Source organism: Microcebus murinus, chromosome 11 (genome assembly GCF_040939455.1).
Source record: "Microcebus murinus isolate Inina chromosome 11, M.murinus_Inina_mat1.0, whole genome shotgun sequence".
In the NCBI taxonomy this organism is placed as follows: Eukaryota; Metazoa; Chordata; class Mammalia; order Primates; family Cheirogaleidae; genus Microcebus; species Microcebus murinus.
Genome location: NC_134114.1, coordinates 48,523,275 through 48,546,154, shown reverse-complemented (window position 1 = coordinate 48,546,154; position 22,880 = coordinate 48,523,275). Strand labels below are relative to the sequence as shown.

At 41.0% G+C, this 22,880-nt stretch overlaps 1 protein-coding gene across 13 annotated transcripts in view; it reads right to left on the bottom strand.

The window, feature by feature from the left end:
• Positions 1–22,880, bottom strand: part of MAST4 (microtubule associated serine/threonine kinase family member 4) — a 516,707-nt gene that overhangs the window by 149,411 nt on the left and 344,416 nt on the right. For 2 of the 13 annotated variants that reach the window (XM_012784116.3, XM_012784118.3), the window contains exon 1: positions 11,744–12,540. The exons of 10 other annotated variants lie outside the window; for them this stretch is intronic. In XM_012784116.3, the coding sequence (XP_012639570.2) occupies positions 11,744–11,835 (92 nt within the window). In that variant the 5' untranslated portion in view covers positions 11,836–12,540. One more of the 13 variants, XM_076008069.1, reaches the window with a different exon arrangement.

The window sequence follows — 22,880 nt, the reverse complement described above, 5'->3', positions numbered from 1 at the left end:
GAGCAACCCCCTCCACGTATTTTTAAATTGTAATTAACTTGCCATGTTTCAGAGGTTAATCCTCCAGCTCTTGGTTTCTCTCACTTTTGGCCCAATTTATAATCACGGACCCCCCTTTAGTGCTTCTAAGGTAGCCAAAGAAAAGAAACTGAAAGAGGAGCTGTATAGCTGCCGTCCCCAAGCCCCTGGGCTGAGGACTGGTATGGGGCTGTGGCCTGTCAGGAACCCGGCCACACAGCAGGCAGGTGAGGGAGCAAAGCTTCATCTGGCTTTACGGCCACTCCCCATTGCTTGCATCACTGCTAAGCTCCCACCTCCTGTCAGATCAGTGGGGGGCACTAGATTCTCATAGAAGCTTGAACCCTACTGCAAACTTTGCACAGAGGGATCTAGGTTGCACGCTCCTTATGAGACTCTAATGCCTGACGATCTGAGGCGGAGCTGAGGCAGTGATGCTAGTGCTGGGGAGCGGCTGCAAATACAGGCTATGATTAGCAGAGAGGCTTGACTGCACAATAAATGTAATGCACTTGAATCATCCCGAAACCATCCCCCCCACCCCCGCCTGTGGAAAAATAGTCTTCCATGAAACTGATCCCTGGTGCCAAAAACGTTGGGGATCGCTGCTGTACAGACTTCAGGGCTTGAGGCTACACCCTCCCAATCCAATCCCTGCAACATTTTAAGAAATTCAGTCTATGACTAAAAGGCAAAACCAAAACAGAGCAAAGCAAAAACAAAAGCTAAATCCAGGCCTTAACAAAGACTTTAAGATGATATACACACCTGGGACTTCCCAACAAAATCCATGAATGTTGAGCCATGAATCTCCTCCAAACATGTTAGTTTCTCTATTAAAAAACCTTGAAATCAAACCTAAGAGGCTGAAGAACAGCTACAAACCACTGCCTGCTGGGCACACCGATAAGAATGACAGGTTTGAAAAGCAAAGGCTGTTTCTTCAGCTCCAGGCCAGGCACGTAACTTACATGGGAACTAAAAAACTGGCTTAAAAGGAGGACTATAATCTTTCTGGAACAATGGGTCATGACGAGCTTCCTTAATGCCAAAGTAAGTGTTTAGAAGTGACTTCTGCTAACTGAAAAAAAGTGTAAAGGGCATATATATTTACTCTGGCTTGAATACAACACTTCTGAACATGTTTATCATTGCCAAGAATCAGAACATTTTTCCCTCATGGATTTTCAACCTGGGACCCATTCCAGGGAATATTTGTATATCCTAGGAATGACAGCAAAAAGTTTCATTATATTAATACTTACCCAGTTCAGTATCTGTACCTTTTGACCCCAAAACCACCCTAAGTCTGATGTGAGAAAGTAGACTAATTTTAAGGTTAAATCTCAAAAAGAAAGAAAAACCACAATTGCTCTTGTTTAAAGAGCTCCCTTTAAGAAACCATCAAATAATTAATAAGTAATCAATCACAGCATCAAAGAAAAAATGAAACCTACCTGCCAAGTGGGCACCTTGTCAATGGCTATGCTGGCAAAATGGCATCGAAACCACTAAGATCCCAGAACGGGACTGAAGAGAGAAGGTCTGTGACCTTAAGCCTGGATTCCTAGGTTAAGAAAACCTCTTTTGATTTTCTGCTTAAAAATCCTAGATTTCAAAGGCTAACTTCCCTGAACTTGACAGGAGAGAAGACATCTACTGAGAAAGAATGCTACATAACAAATTTTACAAACCACACAGTAAAAATATGACAACTTTTATTCCTTATTAACTCTACAGTCTAAATATCTAGACCTCTGACATCAAATCCTAAAACATATACAACATCAAACCCTAAATTATAGGAAATTATAATTCATAAGCACAGAAGCTTACTTCACAGAATCCATAACAAGAACTATTACGTAAAGCACAGGAACTGTCCCACATTCCATCTGTCCTGCCCCTGGCCACTATGGCCATTTGAGATCAAAGATGAGAAATCCTTTCGCTTCGGGACCTATTATGGAAAATGCAAATTCGTAATCATCCATTCAACTTGCCAAGGCAGGTGATGTGCCTATCAGTTATTTTGCCACATGCTTGCCCTTTGGAATGGATGAGCAAGCCTAGGCTCATTTTACAATGAACCAGTTTTAGGGTTAGCAAATTATTTGTGTTTACATAGATGGGTGCTAGGATGGAGAATAGCAAGTAGATAAAATCAGTCCTCATGTGAAAAAAAATCTAACTGACATAGCTTCAATATCTCTAACGCTTAGTGTTTGATCTAGGTAACCTATTTGGAAAAAACTCTGATTTTTGTATCAAAAGTTTTGAGATTAGGCAAGTGAAAGTAATATTTTTACAGGAATTATATCTCACATTCCAAGATCAACAAGCCACACAAATCAGACATAAGAAATAACATTACATAACAGACTCTTACTGGCTATTGTTTTACAGAAACAAAGGCTTCATTTACCATATTTCCTAGAGTACTTTATTCAGTTGGCAGATTTTCCCATGACAAACATTTTTTTCCCTTAACCCCTCCATACATCTATAAAAGTGAAATATTTAATAATTATAATTTCCAATTTAAAGATATCTATCATATTGCATTTTAAGAGGTATGGCTATGAAAAGGGCATAGGTGATTTTTATGCAAGCTATGATTTTCAGAAATCACTTCCTGCAAATTTAGTAGTGGAGAAATCTGGCAATGGCTAGATAATATTTTTAATAATGACTCTTAAGGAAGAAATGCAGTAATGTCTTAGACATAAATATTCACTGTAATATTTAAAATTGGATAGAATAAAGTATACCAAAAACAGCTTCAACAAATACTCATACAGCAAAATGGGCATGATGAATCCATCAGTTTCTTCCCTCTCTAATTCTATGACCTAGGGAGACCTCAGCAAGTTTCACTAATCTTCCTGTGATCTGCACATTTCTCATTATCTCCACCCAGGTGACTCACTCAGAACCTAAGAGATTACCTCCAAAAGATACCTGCCATTTGAACTTCCATGTCAGATTAGAAACTTTCCAGGGACATGGGGAGCTGGTTCTTATCTTTGAAGAGCCAAAAGCTTATTTAAGAACTTCAGAATATAAAAGGTGGTTCTACTAGGTGTCAAGATCTGCATTCTGCTTGTACTTTTGCCTGCAATTACTATTTGCTAAGAGCCCCTAAATTCTTAACAAAATCAGTCATGATAAATGTGAGACCACAGAGTTAACAAGGAAATTCCCAGGATTCTATAATAAAGTAGGCAATGGGGTGCTAAAGATAAGAGATAAATATTAATGACTGCCTATTCTTTTTACTGATTTATTTTACCTTCAAGTACTGATCAAGCCTAAATTCTCTGCTAGGGTCTTTTTTCTTTAAAACAAAACATGATTTTTGATATTATTATATCAGTGTGATATTGGTATAATTACCTTCTCTGATAAGCATGTCTGATAGCCATTAGCGTAGCAAAATTCCCACAGGTCTTCTTATTCTAGTAATAAAGTTTAAGAATTTACAGCCAAGTTCATGATGGAACTTTATATTTTCTTTTCCTCTGCCTGACTAGATATTATGAAAGTACCAGAACTATAAGTATTAACAAACCTGTGAACTTTTATTTAGAGATCTTTCTTGTTATAAAATGTGCCACATATCACAAAAATCAAATTTCCTACTCATAGAGATTGACTCTGCTTTTTAATAGATGGTTTTATACACACCCTGTGTCTACTTTCATCCAGGTAGCCCCAGGACCATTTTAATATCTTGGCTCTACTATTTAACTTTCAAAGGGATTACTCAATTCCCATGTCGTCACTCCCAAATGACTAGGTTACAAGTAGTGAAGACAGCTGAGATTAAAATAGCTTTGTGCATGCTCACTCGCACTAGAGATGGTGTTTATGGAGGGTGAGGTTAGGGTCCAGGGCCTCTAGTCTTAATCTACCCGTGAGATCAGCCATTTCCATTTCAATCAACAGAAGGAGGCCTTTCCCAAATGATTCAGACAGAGCCCTATTCCAAGCTTTCTCCTTCCTAAGCCATCTATCTCCACGTAGGAATTCAAATGAGTTTTTGATCACACCACCTGTCTAGTTTTAGCCCAGACAGTAAATGGTCTCCATCTTGAAGCTTATGCTTCCCCTGCTTTAAAGACATTACTTAGGCTTCTGATAACAGGATATATGTGTAAAAGAGAAGCAAGCAAAACCATAAAATATAAAGTTCTATCCCTCAGTGAACTATCAGTATATCCCCACACCAGTGCCTCGACAGGTAAGACACACACTCACAAGCACACACAATTACAGCAATGAATAGCCCATATTGCCCCAAGGAGAAGATGCTCCCCTTCTTCCCAGTGTTTTATTTTTAATGAACTTCTTTTGAAATCTACTTTCTGCACTCACATGTTTCTTTCTCTCCCCTTCTTTTTCATTCTTCTCCCTTTCTCCCTCTTCTCTCACAAAAGACTTACAAATTCCACGGGCAAAACAAACAATCTGTGATCTCCTATTGTAAGCTTCCCACTGGAGGATAAAAGCAGTTCTGAAATGTGCATATTCCTGCCTGGCTTCTGTGTCCGGTAAGCTTTAGACGCCCAGAGCCTGCGGGCGTGCGGCCATGTGGGACAGCCCATGTGGGACAGCCCATGTGGGACAGCCCATGTGGGACAGCCCATGTGGGACAGCCGGGCTCTCAGCAGTCACTCAGAGCTTGGACTCCAGGCTTGGGACTCCCTCACCTCTTCTCTCAGAGTGTCCCTGACCAGGTTCGGGGAGGGGCGGGCACTCTGAAGTGAGGGCAGGGCAGCCCCAGGCTGCTGGCTGCCTTTCATGGAATATGAGCAACAGCAGAGCTCAACAGAGATTAGAGAAGGATTGAAGGGCCCTGCATGATATGCGGGCCTGTCCTGCCTGCAGAAAACACAGTCAAGAGCACAAAAAAAGGAGAAGGATGAAAGGAAGCGGTTATGAAACAGGCCTGGGCAACACAAGGAGTGGGAGGAAATGAGCGCAGGGACTCAGGGAGGGGCAGAGCCTGCAGGTCAGGCGTGGAGAGGAGGAGCAACAGGTGGGGTGAGGTTTCAGTCCCCTGTGGACAGGCTGCGGGGAGGGGTGGGCACCGGGGGCTCCGGAGGAGGCCGAGAGGTGGTGAGGGAGCCAGGGCCACGCAGAGTCAGGGCCATGCAGCAGGAGAAACTCCAACTGCAAACTTGTCAGAAGGAGACACTCATAGGCTGTGGAAAAAACTTGGGCTTCCAGAAGGGAGGTGAAAAGGAAACTGTCACTGCCAGTGTGGGTGATGAAGCAGACAATAAAATGAGCAACAGTGAGTAAGGGGATATGATTCAGGAAGGAAGGCTGACAGGCCAGCCATGAACGCGCAACGGCTGGGCCGTCATGCCATGCTGCTGCTAGATTTAGCTGCCCACAGAGAGCAGTCACTGCCCATGCTTTCCAATTCCTCGCTTCCCTTCTGTTTTCTGGCCTGTGACACCCCCACTCCCACCCCATCACCCGGGGCAACTGTTCATGCTGAAGTCATCTGTGACCTCCCAGTTGTCAGATGCAACACACACCTTCATTTCAACTCCCCATAGGGTGGCAGCGGTGTTGACAGTCCTCCTGGGATCCCAGGGACAAACTCTCCTGGCTCCCTTCCTTCTCATGGGGCTCCCCCCACTGAGTCTCCCTTCCTGTGCCTCGCTGCATCTCTGCTGTCCCACATGTAAACCTAACGTATTTCTCAGATGATCTCAATGATACTCCCATGCCTTTTATTTCTGGTCCAGCCTGCCTCAGTGCCCTACACCTATATATTTGACTCTTGTCTAGGAGGTTCTTTCTTTCCTGTCCTGATGCCTTTGATGTTCCCCAATGCCTGTCCCCAAACTCTTCCCATAATGGTTCTTTCTCATCCTTTTGGGCTCCCCTTAAATATTACCTTCTCAAAAGATCTTCCCTTCCCACATTATTTGAAGTAGCTGCCATCGCCACCCCCACGTGGTTACTCTCTCACCTCAGCTCTTGCTTATGGCCTTAGATGCTTGTTTATTGTGAGGTGCAAGCACTCTGTCTTGTTCACCACTGTGACTGTATCCCTTGCCCACCATGGGGTACAGATTTGGATGCTGGCTGAATGAAGGAAAAAGTACCCCATGGTACTCAGCACACAAAGATCCTCAATAATTGTGGATTTAACTGAGCTTTGGGGGATACCAGGGGCAAGTACAAGTACAGGTTCTTGTACCTTCCCCTCCCTGACTCTTATAAGTACAGGTGGTTCCTCCCTGTCTCTGGTCTCTCAAGTCAAAAACCCCAGGGCCATTATGTAATTTTTTTTTTTTTCCAAATATAGAGATGGGAGTCTTGCTCTTGCTCAGACTGGTCTTGAACTCCTGACCTCAAGTGATCCTCCCGCCTAGGTCTCCCAGAGTGCTGGGATTACAGGCGTGAGCCACCGCGTCCAGCCCCATCACGGAATCTTTCTTCTTCCCTCAGAGCCCATGGCTCATCGATGTCCATTGATTTTATATCCTTAATATGTCTCAAATGCATACTCTCACCACATTCCTTTTCAGGCCTGCAAAATCTTTCAGATCGGCTATTGTAAAAAGTTATTAATTGGCTTCCAGGTCTCACCCTAACTCACAGATACAAACTTGCCAGTGTCGCTAGACACGTCTCTTCCCTGCAGGACAAAGGCTGAAACCCCTAGAATGCCCAGCGCCTCAACTCTCCTCCCTAGCCTCACCACCCACTACTTATCCCGATGTTGTAATGATAGTAACAGGTAAGACTTGAGAGTTTTTATATGCCAGTCATCACAGTGACCATTTTACATATACGACATTTTACACATACAATCTTATGAGATAAGTAACTTACTTATCCCTACTTTACAGATGGAGTAACTGACGTCCAAACAAGTTAACTCACCCAAGATCATAGAGTCAAGACGTCAAGCCAGGTGAACTGGCTTCGGAAAAACCCTCTTCACCCTTTCTACTTCAGCAATACTGAGCTACGCTTCTGGTTCTTTATGCTCCAGCAATACTGAGTTATGTATAGTTCCTGGAACTCTGTGTTCCTAAGGCCATTAGGACTTTGTACACACCATTTCTTCTGTTCCTTGGAAAGGCCTGTCCTTCTGTCTAATAAACATTAGCCTGTCTTTCAAAACCTCCCAAGGTGTTGCCTTTCCTACGTGGTTCCTCTGCTGGCTCCCAAAGACTAAAGTCTCTCTTACCCACTGACCACTCCTATGGTTTATCTGCACCTTGTAAAAGCTTCTCTACTGCCCTGGTTTGCAATGATTCATTTGCTTGTGTTCACTGAAGGCGTGCCTGCCTATGGCTTTCAGCTTTGGGTCACAGTGACCAGGTACGCAATACATGCCTAATAAATGTGGATTTAACTAGGATTGGGGCAAAAAAATCAAGTAGAAGTTTATTAACACTTAGAATGTCAGGGCAAGAGAGAAGACTGTTCTCCAGACTTGTCATACATTTGACCTATTATATAATCATGACATATATTCATGAGCAAAACAAAAAGAAAAACTCACCAAACACTACAGATGTTTCTAAAGGGAAGATGCAGTGTACATAAAAAATTCAATACCTCCTGACAACTATAGCCATTAGTTTAAGATCCCTGAAGGAACCTGCTGTTCATAGCAACTGCTGAGTAATGTGAATTCAACAAAAAACACAAAAAAACAAAATAACACCCCCCCCCCGAACTTCTTTTATCCTATGGGTTCTCAGAATTTTTGGTTCCCAGAAAAATGCATTTGGAAACTTGTTCAAAGTGATTAACTGAGCTGCAAACTGCCCACTGGCATGGACGAGGGATTTACTGATGAAAGTGTCACTGAGGCCTAGAGATTATCACTGAAGCCAAATGAAAACATGACAGATCTGTGAACACAATGTTAAAAATGAAGCATCTTCTAGATTCTCAAGACTGTACTTCAGCAAAATTAAAGGCCCACCTCGAAACTTAGTAGGCTCATTTAGAAATCAACTGCAGCCTTCTACTAAACAATGTGACAGAGATACGTAAGTAAAAGAGAAGCTTCATCCTCTTCCCCCCAAAAGCTTTTAATCCAGTGAGAAAAGATGCCACAAAGACAAGCAATGACATAAATGCAGGCCAACTCATTTTCATTTTAAGTTGGGAGGGGATCCTCATGAATGGAATACCCACAGACCAATGAAACTGGAAGTCTCTAAAACATGCAATTGCTACTTCAGTCTAAAACAACAAATTCTGGTCAAAGTCCATCCATTGCGCCTAGATTTCTGTCCCTTAAAGCAGCAGGTAAATGGCCATCCTTAGACTGCCTTGAAGAAACTAGTAAGGGAAGGAGAGAGAAGGCCAAAGCCAGTTATGAAGAAGGAACCATTTCCAAAGGAAAGTGTGAGCTTCACAGCAAAACAGTCAAGTTTTGACAAAGCAGACAAGTCAGCGTGCATGCAAACAACTCAATGCCTGCCATGGTCAAACAAAAAAGAACAAAGGGCATGATACACTGTCTTTGGGACAAAGCCCAAGGGACAGAGGCTTTCCGTTCATCAGCACTATGTCAATTCACACACCTAGGCTTGAGAGTAAGTCTGTAGGCTTTTTTTCCCCAAGAACTCTAGGACTTAAACAGGCACAGGTAGGACTCTGAGTTGGAAGAGAAACCTGAAAAGTTTTTTGTGAGAGGACAAACTAGCAAACCAGTACCATGCTGAACCGGCAAGGCAAATGTGATGGAGCAAACCCAAAAGCTTCCATGATGGCAGTTTCTACCATAATAAAGGTTTAAAGTAAGAGTCTGAGACCATTCAATCCCTCTTATTTAAGTGGCACAAACATCCTATCTTTATGCGCTCTAAGATGTTCATTCACAAGCCCAAAGCTGAATTTCATTCTTTGATCGATGCAGAAAAGCCAATATTAAAGAAAAGGTTACAATGACGTCCTCTGGATTATATTGTTAACCAAAATAAAATTTTTAAAATGAACAATCTGTGAGACTGGTCAGCAAGAGTACAGGAAAGAAGCTAGGCTTGGTCCAAGAGATATTCCAAGGGCTAAGGCTTGTCTGACTGAGGGTGAAGGTAGGTGTGTTCACCTGGACACAGGGAACACCCTCATCGAGCCCAGCAAAAGGACAGGACAACTTGGAGTGAAGAAGTCCTTTGGAAGGAGAGATTTTTTTCAGGGATCCTCATCAGCCAGGTAAGGAATGAGGTAAGACTTGGAAAAGGAAACAGGATCAAGAGCAGTTAAGGGGCATCCCAGAAGGGGAAGTGTCACAAGGTAAGCGTATGCTTCATGTCCTTAAGGAAGGACACAGAGCCAGAACTGATCACTGGATAATAAGAGAAGGCAACAGCCACGTACACTGCCCTGGAGAGGAGGACACCGTTCTTCATCTTTCTGAATTTATATAATAAATATAAAGCAGTGCTGGTTTTTTTTGAGATGGACAATGACGGGAAGAATGGGAGATGCTCTTCAGGATGCTTCTTCTTCAGTAACAAACAGGCTGTGATAACCTCTACTCGTAGAAGAGAGGGGATAAAATCCACCTTCCTCTCTGTTTTGCCAAACTAAAGTATGGGTCCATGACTTGAAGAATGGAAACAGCCCTCCCACGCACTCCCACTTTGCCGGGAAGAACTCAGGTTACTTTAGAACCCAGGCTCCATGCCATTGTGAGCTATCTGGATTGGAGCATCTGGGCTGGATAAATATTGTGCCCTAAAGCCAGGGTCAGACCAGCCTGAGGATTCCTCATGCATCTGGCTCTCTTTATAAAACTATCAACAGGTATGGAGGGAGAAGAAAGGCCCCAACTGCTTTTCAGGTTCAGACACACAAGTACGATACCACAGCAGACTTCTATCTAAGAACTGGCTCCAGGTAAGAGTGGAGGCTGCACAACCAAGACTACAACACTCAGAAATATTTAAGTGTCCCTGTGAAACTGAAAATGTAAGAAGTTATAAGATTTACCACCACGAGGACCAGTGGCCCAGTTCATGTCTAGCATGTATCTCTCTCCAACTTTTTAAGTTGTTTTGAAGGTTTGGTGCATAGATGACACAGCTTGAACAAAAATGAGCAATACCAAAAGAGAGGGTCTCTGAACATCTTACATGGCAAATGAGAAAAGCACAGCCACATTATTTAAAAGGTACAACTTTAGAATCCAACATGGTTTAATGGTATCAACATTGTTCAAATTGCATTAAAAAGTGAGTCTAACTTTAAAATCTGCCAGATGTCCCTCTTTCACATACAGATACAGGTGTACATGTGACTTATGTATACACCTGTGTGTATATAGTGTATGTGAGTGTATTCCCAGATGCTTCTGAAAAGTAAGAAATACTATTGAAATTTCCAAACAGGCCGAGCTTGGTGGCACATGCCTGTAATCCTAGCACTTTGGGAGTTAGAAGCTAGAGGATTCCTTGAGACCAGAAATTCAAGACCAGCCTGAGCAACATACTGAGATCCCATCTCTACAGAAAAATAGAAAAACTGGCCAGGCGTATAGGGCATGTAGTCCCAGCTACTCAGGAGGCTGAGGTAAGAGTACTGCTTGAGCCCAGGAGTTGGGGTTGAAGTAAGTTCAGATGATGCCACTGCCCTCTAGCCCAAGTGACAAAACAAGATCCTGTCTCAAAAAAAAAAAAAAAAAAAATTCAAAAAGAAAAACTACTAAGGTTTTCAAAGTATTACATATTTTCATTTATACTACAAGCAGTTACAGGTATAACCAAACAGAAAGAAACATTTTCTTGTGTTCTTTCAGCCTAGAGATTATGAAGCTCCAAATCTGATAGCCTGCATCCTGTTTATTTAACTGCACTGTTGCTCTCATGCATGTTCACGTGTATGTGCAAGGCAAGTTTTGGAGAAAAACAAAGAATCTGTATTTACACAACTCAGAGGATGCACCCCTCTAAAACCACAACAATGCAACTTTTCTGTGCCAGACACAAACGTGGAGAGAGGAGAAATGCCACTTTTAAAATCATAGTCTTTCAACGCAAGTGTCTGAAAACTAACTCTGAACTGCTTTTCACTTACGGCATGAGCTTCACCTTGACTTTAAAATTCTTTTCTTCCTCCAGCTATTCTGTCAACTATTATGTTTACAAAATGAAAAGGCCAGTCCTGTATCAGTAAAAAATGCCAGCAAACCAGCAAAATATCAAAATGGCAAAGTTGTGCAGATCTGCCTCTTTACGCAGATAATATGAAATGGGCTAACTTGGGTTATCTTTGTATCATACATCTGCATCTTAGAAAGATCAAATATTTAATAGAGAGGAACATCTGAAAGGTTCAACAAAAAATACCAGAAGCCCCAAAATCTAGGTGAATGAAATGGGTAAACATGATCAGGTCAGCGCCACAGACTTCCACAAAGTATCTCCTCCCCCTTTCCCTCTTTCTCTCCCCACCTTTCACAAGGAAATGTCTTATTATCTACATTTCAAAAGGGAAAAGCTCCAAGAAGCACATTCATCAGAATTACCCAGGAAACAGCAAGGACGAAGGAATACCTGAAACAGAGTCCCTCCAGCAGGGTATAAACTTTTCAAACTGCCACCCAATAAACAAAACCCCAGCTGCTCAGGGGTTCTGGCAGCTCAGGCCCCTGGGAAGGGAAAGCCACACTCCCTCTCCAGGCAAAGGATCCCCGCGTTTTTTTTTTTTTTGTTTTTTGTTTTTTTTTTTTTACCTTTGTGTTCGCCGAAGCCTGTTCCCACTCCTCAAATGAGGCAAAGTAAAGTTTGAGAGCACAGTCCAAAAATTGGGGTCAGACATATCCATTTCTTTCTCTCTTCAATTCACTGCGGGTTCAAGGCCATAGGACCAAAATGGGAAAAGAAAAAAAAGAAAAAAGAAAGAAAGAAAAGACAAAAAAAAAAAAAAAAAAAAAAAAAAGGATCCCAATTATCTACTCACTCCCTCCAGAGAAAACGTGATGTGAACTGTGATCTCAAGAACTTGGGAAGTGTCTGAGAAGTGCCCGTCCTGCCCCAGCCTTTAATTAACACACAGCCATCTCTCAGAAGGTTCAGGAAACTTCTTTCCCCCTCGTGTGTGCCCTCTCCTCGTCGGCCCTGGCCAGCCACAAACAGTAATTACAAGAGTTGAGCCGTGCGTTCTGCTCAAAATGCTGTCTGTGTGTGATTCAGTCCGAGGTACTTTGTCATCTGTTTGGCAGATACCATTTGCGGCTCCTGCGGGGGTGGGGAGGACGACTATTTTAAGTCTCTGGTTCCGGGAGGCTGCGGCTTATCTGCACAGCCATTCACATCCGAACATGCCCAGTGCGGGGTTTCCTCTTGGTATCTACATACAAGGAAAAGAATTCGAATAGAAAAGGCTCCTCTTGCCCTCCCTTCTTGGAGGAAAAAAAAAAAAAAAGGAAAACTTAAAAAGCACTTTTAGAAAAACTGGCCTATTGCAGGACTTGAACCTGACACCTTTGTGTGCCCTCCCCGGGGGTCCAGCTGGAAGGGGAAAGGCAGCAGGGCCCCTCCCCACAGGGACAGCCCCCCAGTCCCCGGGCAGACCGCGCCCCCGCGCATCCCCAGCCGGCCACCTGCGGGCCGAGCGCGGGCTCAGGGGCGAGCGAGCGGGCGCCCACCGGGAGCCCCGCAGCAGGCGCCGGACACCCGAGCATCCTCGCCGCGGCCGCTCCCCCCTCCCGGAGCCAGGAATGGATCGGTCCCACTAAATAAATAAATAAATCCCGCGGCTGCTCCGGAACACGCTCAAGCGTGCACTGCGCACACCTGAAGGCTGGTCGGTGATTCACCGCAGGACGGGTCACAATTAACACACTCCCAGGGAAGTCCACGGTGACTCCACGCCTCGACGCTATCTGTCGTGCAGGGAAAGCACGCAAACGGGAAGCCACACTCCCACCCCCACCCCCCAAAACCTCCGTAAACTCAATTTATGAGTTTACATCCATTCCATGAATTACTACAGGGCACACCTGTTTGGTTTCATGGACGGCAACACAGATCCAGGTAATGGTCAACTACTGCGCGGAAAGAGACTGCCTGGCATTTACTGAACAAATGCTAGAAATATTTTCTCTTCAATTATGTTAGAGCTTGAAAAGAAGAAATGAAAGGAGGATGAATCAATGTTGTTATTCATTCTGAAGAAAAGCCTGGTATTTAAATAACTCCCCCCAAACCACAAATGCTTATGTCAAAGTATGCAAAGGAAAAAAATAGAATTTAAATTAGCTGCCCTAAATCTGGTATTATATGGCAAAAACATAATAAATTAAAAAAAAATTAAGGACAATGAAACTCTAAAAAATGGCTACAGAGATGCTGATCACACTGCATTATAACTGACTGTTTAGTGCTGTCTTCCCTATAGTCTGAGAGTTCCTGCAGGCTAAAACCATGTTTTATTGACCATTGTATTTCCAGAATCTGACAACTCCTGGTTTATACAGACATTTAATAAATCCTTTTTGAATGGACACTTCAGATGTCGAGGTATCTGTTATTTCTCTTAAGATGCACTGAAGTGATCAGTATTAGCAGATCAATTGATTTTCTCAAAGAATACTGAATTCTTAAGAATCCTATGAAGATGTTAAACTCTAAAGACTTTCTCCTATTGACTTGTTTTTATCTATATCTTATATCTATATATTAGTGCTAACATTCCTCAGGTATTAACATGGCTATAAGAAATGTCACAACCAAACCCAAGGAAAACTCCCCTCCTCAAAGGCAAGCGCAGGAAGTAGCTTTTTATGCTCTCTTTTAGGTATCCAAAAGAGGGATAATTACGTAGTACAGGCTGCCCAGAGGGGACCTCAAAGTTGGCTACACAGATTATGGGTTGAAGGAGCTGTGTGTTGAAAGTGGAGAAAAGAAAATTTAGGGAATAAGCAATAGCTGCCCTTGAATATATTGATAGAAAGAACTATGTGGAAGAGGGTTTGTATCCAAAGATGAAAAAGGCTGAGAGGGTGGACGTCCTATGGGAGTGTTTGAGCAGAGATAACTTGAATGAGACACAGTGAGTGGCACTCAAGCTCTGGAAGGTTTTAAGACCTCATGAGATCTCTACCTCCCAACTCTCATTCTCTCTGGTCCTACTGGAAAGCCCACATATTTGGGCATCCCCTATAATGATGATAGCAACTAAAATAAATAAATCAATGACATAAATAATTTATTTCTTCTCTTGATTGAATGATGCATATCCTGCTCTGTGGGCACCAGATGTCATTACTGCCTTCACACTGCATTTTGAGAAATCCATTACATAAATTCTCAAAGGGATGGGTAAAAAGACGAGCATTTTAAACTACATATGCTTTAATATGTTTTTGGCATTTAAAAGGCTTGGGAGGATTGGGGTTGTATCCAAACTGAAATAAATAAAAATAAGTAAAGTATACAAGGAGCCAGAAATGAATTAGTTAATATAGTGAAAGTAGCTGATATGTTCCCACACTCATTTAAGATAAGAGTAGGTGTGGCACTGAATTGTGACTTGTCTTCCAACCTGCTTGACTTGATTTGGGAACCTATGATTCAGAAGGCAGTCAGTAAACACAAGAATTAAAACTGTCAGAACTAGTGACATTTTCCTACAGACAAAATAATTATATGGGCAGAAACTACAGTTTACTTGCAACTACAGTAAAGCTCTTGACTGCAGAACTAAGAGGGAATTGAGATTATTGGAAATTCTTAAGACTATAGCTGGTCTAAGTCAATATATGGATATTCAGCAAGATTTTCTACTTAGCGCATAACAACTAAGCCTATACAACAATAGACAAGCTTTGTGATGCAGAATGCCCATTCATTTAATCAGGACAATATTATTGACCATTAAGCTAAGTGAAAACGAGTAAGCTTGTCATCTTAATGAAATACTAGCTTAGAAAGAAAGGAATATTTAAAAATGGTCAAATCCTTCATATCCACTCCCCTCCTGCATACAAAAAATGCCAGGTCCTTTTTACTGACTTGAATTCTGTCTAGTTCCGACCCACGTCCCCAATCCCTTTGAGAAGGGTTTTTGTCCACTCCATACAGAACACAATGTCAAAAGATTATATCCCTGGAGCCTTGTCTTGAAGTTAGATACTATGAAGTTAGAAACTGTCAGCTTCCTGCTCAGGACATTCTGGCCATGAGACAACACTAAGGAACATGGGGTTGATATAGAGATTCCACAAGTGTTCCACTTTATCCTGGCCTAGTTCAGGGATTTTACTGTAAACCTTGCCCTTTTTCCATCTTCACTTTCAGAGCACCTAGAAGTAACTACTTCCCAAGGATATCCACACCTTCAGGTCCCCCTGGTCACCTTCTAAATGCTGTCTTGAGAGTATGAGCTAGGAGTGTGAATAGCAAATGGCCTGTCCTGAATGAGCAATCGTTGCAATCACTCTGTACACTCCAATTCATAAAGCTTAAAGACTAAGACAGAAATGTGAAGAAAGTTGCATCAGCAAGGAGCACATTGAAAGAAAGCTCTTTTAGTGTTATTAAACAAATTTGTGCTTACAGTGCTAAAATATGGAGGAAGATAAAAAGATAAATGAAAATTAACTTATATATCTGAATGCTGAAAACCAAGAAACAGATAACAAGGATGGTTACATCATCCTGAGAATATTACAAAAAATTTTTTAAACATTATCACAAGGTTAAGGGAGATTCAGATTTTTAAAGTGAATGGACAAGGAAACAAAATAAGAACTAATTTCACTTTTCTGATAGGTTGAGCAGAGAACTAGGCAATACGCAGGCGTGGGGTGAAGGATAAAGTTGGAGAGGGCAAAGGACAGGGTGAGACTGGCCAGAATGGGAGGAGAATCCAGCATTTTCCTCGAGCATTCTCTGGATCCCAGGAAAATCAAGAGACACAGAAAAGGATAGCAGATAACCAATAACATTACAGAACCTAAGAGGAGAGAATGCATAGATAAGGGAAATGAAGCTTTTCTCCCAAAGCAGTGTGTCTCTGATTTGTTTGATGGATAAGTAGAGTAGCACAAGCATACAGCAACACAGCCCATGGCACTGGGGAACGTGCAGAATCATTCCTTCTATGCACGCTCTAGCACTATTCTCTTCTGACTTTTAAGCAAGGGAAAGTCCTGGGAGAATCCCCACTACTTAGGACTCTACCCTGTAGGAAAAGAGCTGGACATGCTGTCAGAAAAGGCATGGCAGACATCCTTATAGAGCCAGAGGGAGTCGTGCTTGGGAAGGAGACTACTAGGCAAGATCCAGAGATGAGTATGTCTCTCAGTTCTCAAACAGGCATCCGGAAGATCCACCAACAAGCTATATGGAGTGCTGGAATCTAACAGAGCTAGCTATCCAATTATGGAGCCGGGAGCAACACTTGGAGACCAATGTCTCATCTGACAAATAGAAAGGCTACCTCCTATCTTGTTTTGAGACCAACCTTTGTTGCCACTTGCTCCAGGCAGCCTCATAGATGCCCCCCACCTCTAATGGATCAGATATCCCTCTACTGGGCTCTGCTCCTGGGAGTTTCTGTGTGAAAGGTTCTCCCACTGTATCAAAATCCAAATCCATTTATGTGCAGATCAGTTCCCCAAAGAGTAAGAGCTCCTTGAGGGCAGGGGCTATACTCCCTTCATCTTTAACTGACATTACCGCCATTAGGATGAATATTAAGATGAGGGGAAAAGGAAGGAGAGAGGAAGAAAGCACTGGGGGTAAGGGAGTGGGCAGGGGGAAGACGACTGAGGATAGGACCCTTGAGAGCAAAGTTAGAGCAGAAGGCCTGATATTTTGAAAACTGGCCCTATCTTATGTCTTTAAAAGCTTTTTCTGTCTATCCCTATTTGAGGTTCATGGGCCTATGAGTCCATTCCATTATCTATATATGTTGTACCTATTAGGCAGGTCTATTGCCTCAGATTTCAAAATCTCAGAAAACAGAGACCATCATATGTAACTACACATAGGTATATAACTAGTTATATATGAAATGCTAAATGCTTTTTGATGGTAGTGAATCCCAGTTACTAGTCATTGCATTAGACTCTCAATCTGGAAGTAACTTCAAGGACATGGTGCTTCTTGATCCAGAAGCTTGGGTCTAAGGTACATCATTTCTCATGTAACTCTTGAGCATGAATTACAGTGCAATTATAAGAAGTGTCAATTTGGTTTAAGTGGGTCACTGTGGTTATATTTAGCCCTTTAGTAGCTGACACTAAGACCTTTCTGCAATATAAGATTAAGGTTAATTTATCAGTTCTTCCTTTCTTGAATATTTTTCCAGGTCAGACATCTAAAGTTACAGAAAATGATCCCACTAAAATGAGAGGTAAGAGTTTCCATCAAAGTACCACACAGGGAACATATATATTATATTGGGGAAAAGCCCAAAGGCACAAGACAAAGTCAAGTACTAATAAATCCTCAAACAGCCATCAAATGGAATTTTAGAAAACCAATACAGACCATCATGGGAGGCTGATAATAGATTCCAGATATCCAGGTTTTACTCTCTGAAATCTGTGAATATGTTACCTTATAAGGCAAGAGGAATTCTGCAGATGTGATTAAGTTAAGGATCTTGCGATGAGATTATCCTGGGCTGTCAGGTGGGCTGTAAATGTAATCACAAGTGTCTCCATAAAAGCGAGGCAGAGGGAGATTTAAAGAAGGTTCCAGTGGCAACGTGACATTGAAGCAAGATGCTATGCTGCTGGTTTTGAAGATGGAGGAAGGGGGGAAGAGCCAAGGAATGCAGAGAATGCAGCTCTAGCAGCCAGATAAGACAAGGAAACAGATTCCACCTGAGTGCTTCTAAAGGGAGCTCAGTCTTGCTGACAGGTTAATTTCAGCCCAGGGAAACTGATATCAGACTTCTGATCTCTAAGATTCTAAGAGAATACATATATGTTGTTTTAAGCCATTTAGTTTGTCATAATTTGTTACAGTAGTTTTGTTACAGTAGACACAGAAAACTGAAACAATGATGTTTTTCAAAAAATATGTAATAAATAGGAAATGCTCCAGAAATAATGTAAAAAAAAAAAATCAGAAAAAATGGAGTTATGTGATCTATATTGTTTAAAAAAGATGGAAATAAAGTATTTTAGTGTATACCTATGAGTGTGGGATTATGATTGATTTTATTCTTTATAATTTTTATATTAATAAATCTATTCAAAAGTTTTTTAATTTCTAGAAGCCACACATTTGACAGAGTCTTGTTATCATGACATGAAAAGTTGAATTCCTGAGAGTTTTAGAATATTTTGAAGAGTTTACAAACTTAAGAAAGAACACTTTGACTATGACATTTTCACAAAATTTGATTGCAATTTCCTGGCACATGAAATAAAATGCATATGTAAAAGTTCTACGAACCTTGGAAAGAAATACTAAAATTGCTTTAGAGAAAGTAAGTCATTCCTACTCCCAGGAATCTTATAATATAAAAATGAAAAAATATCTATCTCTTTCCAGACATAAATCCTAACCTGTCTATGGCAACTGGACGATTGAGTATTGCCCAAGCTGACTTGGGCAATCTAAATCCATAGAGTGCTTTGGTTTTGGTTAATTATATACATGATTTGCAGATTGCTGGGGCTGTGCATTTATGTGAGAAGTTTTGAATTTCAAACATTCTGTCCTCCATTGTGTCATACAATGAAAGCTTTCTTCTTCCTTCTTTCATTGCTCAGAAAAATCACATACTCTTGAAAAGCTGGCTTACTTTTAATATTATCCAGGTATACATACAGTTAAAAATAATGTTCTTCATTTTAAAGAATTAAATAATTACAATGTGGGATTACTTCCCCCTTTTCCTCAACACACACAAACTTCTTATTTTCCCTGAAGCTAAACAATTGAGATTTTACTGTCTTTAACTGAGCCAGACTGTGAGCTCTGAAAGGTAAAAACTAAGTTTCTGGTGCCAACCACTGAAATATTCTTGTACTAAACATACTGCCATACACGTTATACAAGACAACCATATTAAAATTCCTGGTGATCAAAAACCTTTCAAAAAGAAGTTATTCCAGTTAATAAGAGCTATAACGATAGCCAGTCAGGTCACCCAGTATAGTAACAGATGGGTGATGGATGAATACCCATCAATGTGAAATGAGAACTGTCTCTATTAGTGGCTCTTAGGGAATGAAGTACATACAGAATTATGAAGAACACTAATACACCAAGGATAAAAGAAAAACAAGGCCAGATGACTTGTACACAGCAGAAGTAGAAAATTGAAGAGAAAAGAGAAAATCCCATTTAAAAGTGGCAGTTTCTCCAATAAATGGTGCTGGGAAAACTATATATCCATATGCAGAAGAATACAGTGACATTTACAAAGATCAAATAAAAAGGGATTACAGACTTACATCTAAGACCTGAAACTATGAAACTATGCTGAAGGACATTGGTCTGGGCAATGATTTCTTGAGTAACACTTCCAAAGCACAGGCAACCAAAGCAAAATTGGACCAATGGCATCATATCAAGCTAAAAAGCTTCTGCATAACAAAGGAAAGAATCCACAAAGTGAAAAAACAGCCAGGTTTGGTGGCTCACACCTGTAATCCTAGCACTTTGGGATGCCAAGGGGAGGATCACTTGAGCCCAGGAGTTCAATACCAGCCTGGGCAGCGCAGTGAGACCCTGTCTCTAAAAAATAATAAAAATAATTTAAAAATAACAAAATAACATAATGTAAATTAAAAACAAAGAGAAGAGGCAATCCACTATTTGTACACTACCCATCTGACAAAGGATAACTTGAACATATAAGGAGGTCCCAACAGTTCAATAGGAACAAAATCAAATAATCTGATTAAAATATAGGCAAAAGATCTGAATAGACATTTCTTAAAAGACTACATACAAATAGCCAACAGATATATAAAAAGTACTCATCATTTGTCATCAGAAAAATGTAAATCAAAACTACAATGAGATATCATCTCACACCAGTTAAAATGGCTTTTATCAAAAAGATAGGCAATAAATAACGAATGGTGGGGAGGTTGTGGAGAAAGGGGAACCCTCATACACTGTTGGTGGGAACGTAAATTAGTACAACCACTATGGATAGTAGTATGGAAGTTCCTTAAAAACTAAAAATAGAACTACGATATGACCTAGCATTCCCTCTGCTAGGTATATATTCAAAAGAAAGGAAATCAGTATATTGAAAAGATAGCTGCACTCCCATATTTATTGCAGCACTGTTCACAACAGCCAAGATTTGGAATCAACCTAAGTGTCCATCAACAGATGAATGGATAAATTTTTATACATATATATATATATATATATATATATACATACATATATATATATATATATGTAGAGAGAGAGACAGAAACAGACACGATGGAATATTATACAGACATAAAAGTAAAATCCTGCCATGTGCAAAACATGGATGGAACTGGAGAACATTATGGTAAGTGAAATAAGTCAAGCATAGAAAGACAAATCTTACTTGTTCTCATTCATGTGAGGAAACTAAATATTAAAATGATCAATCTCATGAAGAATAGAATGATGGTTACTAGAGGCCTGAGAAGGGTAGAGGAAGTGGGGGGATAAAGTGGGGATGGTTAATGAGTGCAAAAATATAGTTCAGTAGAATGAACAATATTTGATAGCACAGCAAAGTGATGGTCAACAATAAGTTATGGTATACTTTTTTAAAAAAAAGAGTGGAATTGGAATTCCACTCTTTTTTTGTGTTCCTAACACAAAAAAATGGTAAATGTTAAAGGTGATGGATACTCTTATTTGATTAATACACATTGTATGCCTGTATCAAAACATCACATGTACCCTATACATATAAACAACTACTACATACCCATAATAATTAAAAATTACAAGTTAAAAAAGTGGCAGAAAAATATACTGGGTTGGAAAATTGGCAAATGGATGAAAAGTAAATTGAGTACAAGTTTTCATTGTATAATAAATGATGAAAGAACAACAGATGATCATGTTTTCGCCCCATTGTCTATACCCTGGTCATGGCTTCCATTATTTCTTGCCTGGATTAACGCAGTACCCTTCCTGCCTCTCAGTGCTCCCCACTAGCACTGAAACCATTCTTTCAAAACTGGCCATCTCAAACATGTGCAAACATAGTCATATCACTCTCCCATGAAAAAAAATTCAATGGTTCCCCATCATTCTACATTAATATTTCTCCATGTATGGTTTCTGTCCTACCATCATTGATTCACAAGGAGTGCTTATTAGAAATGCACATTTTGGGGGTTTTCTCCACACCCATGGATTCAGGAAATCTACAAGTGGAGCCCAGGAATTTGAATTCCATCAACAAGCCCAGGTGATTCTTATGTACATTAAAGTTTCAGAGGCATTTCACAAAAGAAACCCAAATCTCTCTAAATAGAATACTTTATGATGCAATCCCTAGTTATCCCTCTTGTACTATCCCTTGACACACGTCCCTTTATCGTTTATGCTCCAATAATAGTAAAATATGTACTTGTCAGAAAGACTGAATTGCTTTGAGCTCCCCAGACACAAGTAAACTCTGCCACACCTCATTGCCTTTGCACATCCTGTTCCCTCTTCCTAGAATTTCCACCTCCTCTGCTTGGAAAACTTCTGCTCATCTTTCAAGTGTGAGCCGTAAGGTCACCTCTCTGACAAAGTGTGCCTGACTCTCTCCTGCAGACATAAGTGGTTTTTCTTCTGGCTCCCCAATGAATTTTATGCATATACATGCCTCTTACAGCAATCATTCTACTGTAGCATGATTATGTTTACAAGACCAATTCCCCACTAGGCTTTAAGCTAAGTACAAGGACAGTTTCTATTCATCTGTGTCCTCAAAGTACACAGTAGATAGATACTCTGCAGAATGAATGGATACATGCACATTATTTTCTAATGTAAAAAGAAAACCCTGTTATTTTTCTATTTTTCCAACTTCTACACATAAGCCCTAAGGAGATGCTTCCAAAATCATACTGTTTTTTGTCAACTGGTTGGATGATTTTTTAAAAGCACTGTCATTATTGACAATCTTTGTAATGAGTAATGATAATAATAATAAAAACACAAAAAGTTAAATCCATGATATTTAGGCAGATTTTAATAGTGCATTAAGAAGAAAAGAACCGAAAACCACTATTAGCTTTTACTTTCCTTCACAATGTGCATGGCTTAAGTGTTATTTTGTCTCCCTTGAAAAGATGGATAAAAACAGCAACTCAGGCAGAGTGACCTTTTTCCAAGGCTGGAAACTCAATCCTGCTGGGAATACGATCAACACATACAACCCACTGAAGAGAACAGATGAGAACTGAGAGTGCTCAAGGTGTGTGATCTGCTGACTACCACCTCACAGCTTGCAGCTTCTGGCTCAGATACGTCAACTTCCAGGGCAAAACTTTCCACCCAACTGAGGAGCAGTTGCGAAGATGAACAGACTTTAGACTGGCAGATCCGAGCGATGTTTAACAATCAGCCTCCTCTGTCCATCCCCTCTCCCAGCACACCTCCTCCTCTTTGGCAAATGCCCATTCCCACATCTTGTCCCTGCTCATATTCCACAATCCATCCCACCTAAGGTTTTAACTAAGAATTAATATTTCTGGCTGGGCGCGGTGGCTCACACCTGTAATCCTAGCTCTCTGGGAGGCCAAGGCAGGCAGATTGCTCAAGGTCAGGAGTTCGAAACCAGCCTGAGCAAGAGCGAGACCCTGTCTCTAACATAAATAGAAAGAAATTAATTGGCCAACTGATATATATAGAAAAAATTAGCCGGGCATGGTGGCGCACGCCTGTAGTCCCAGCTACTTG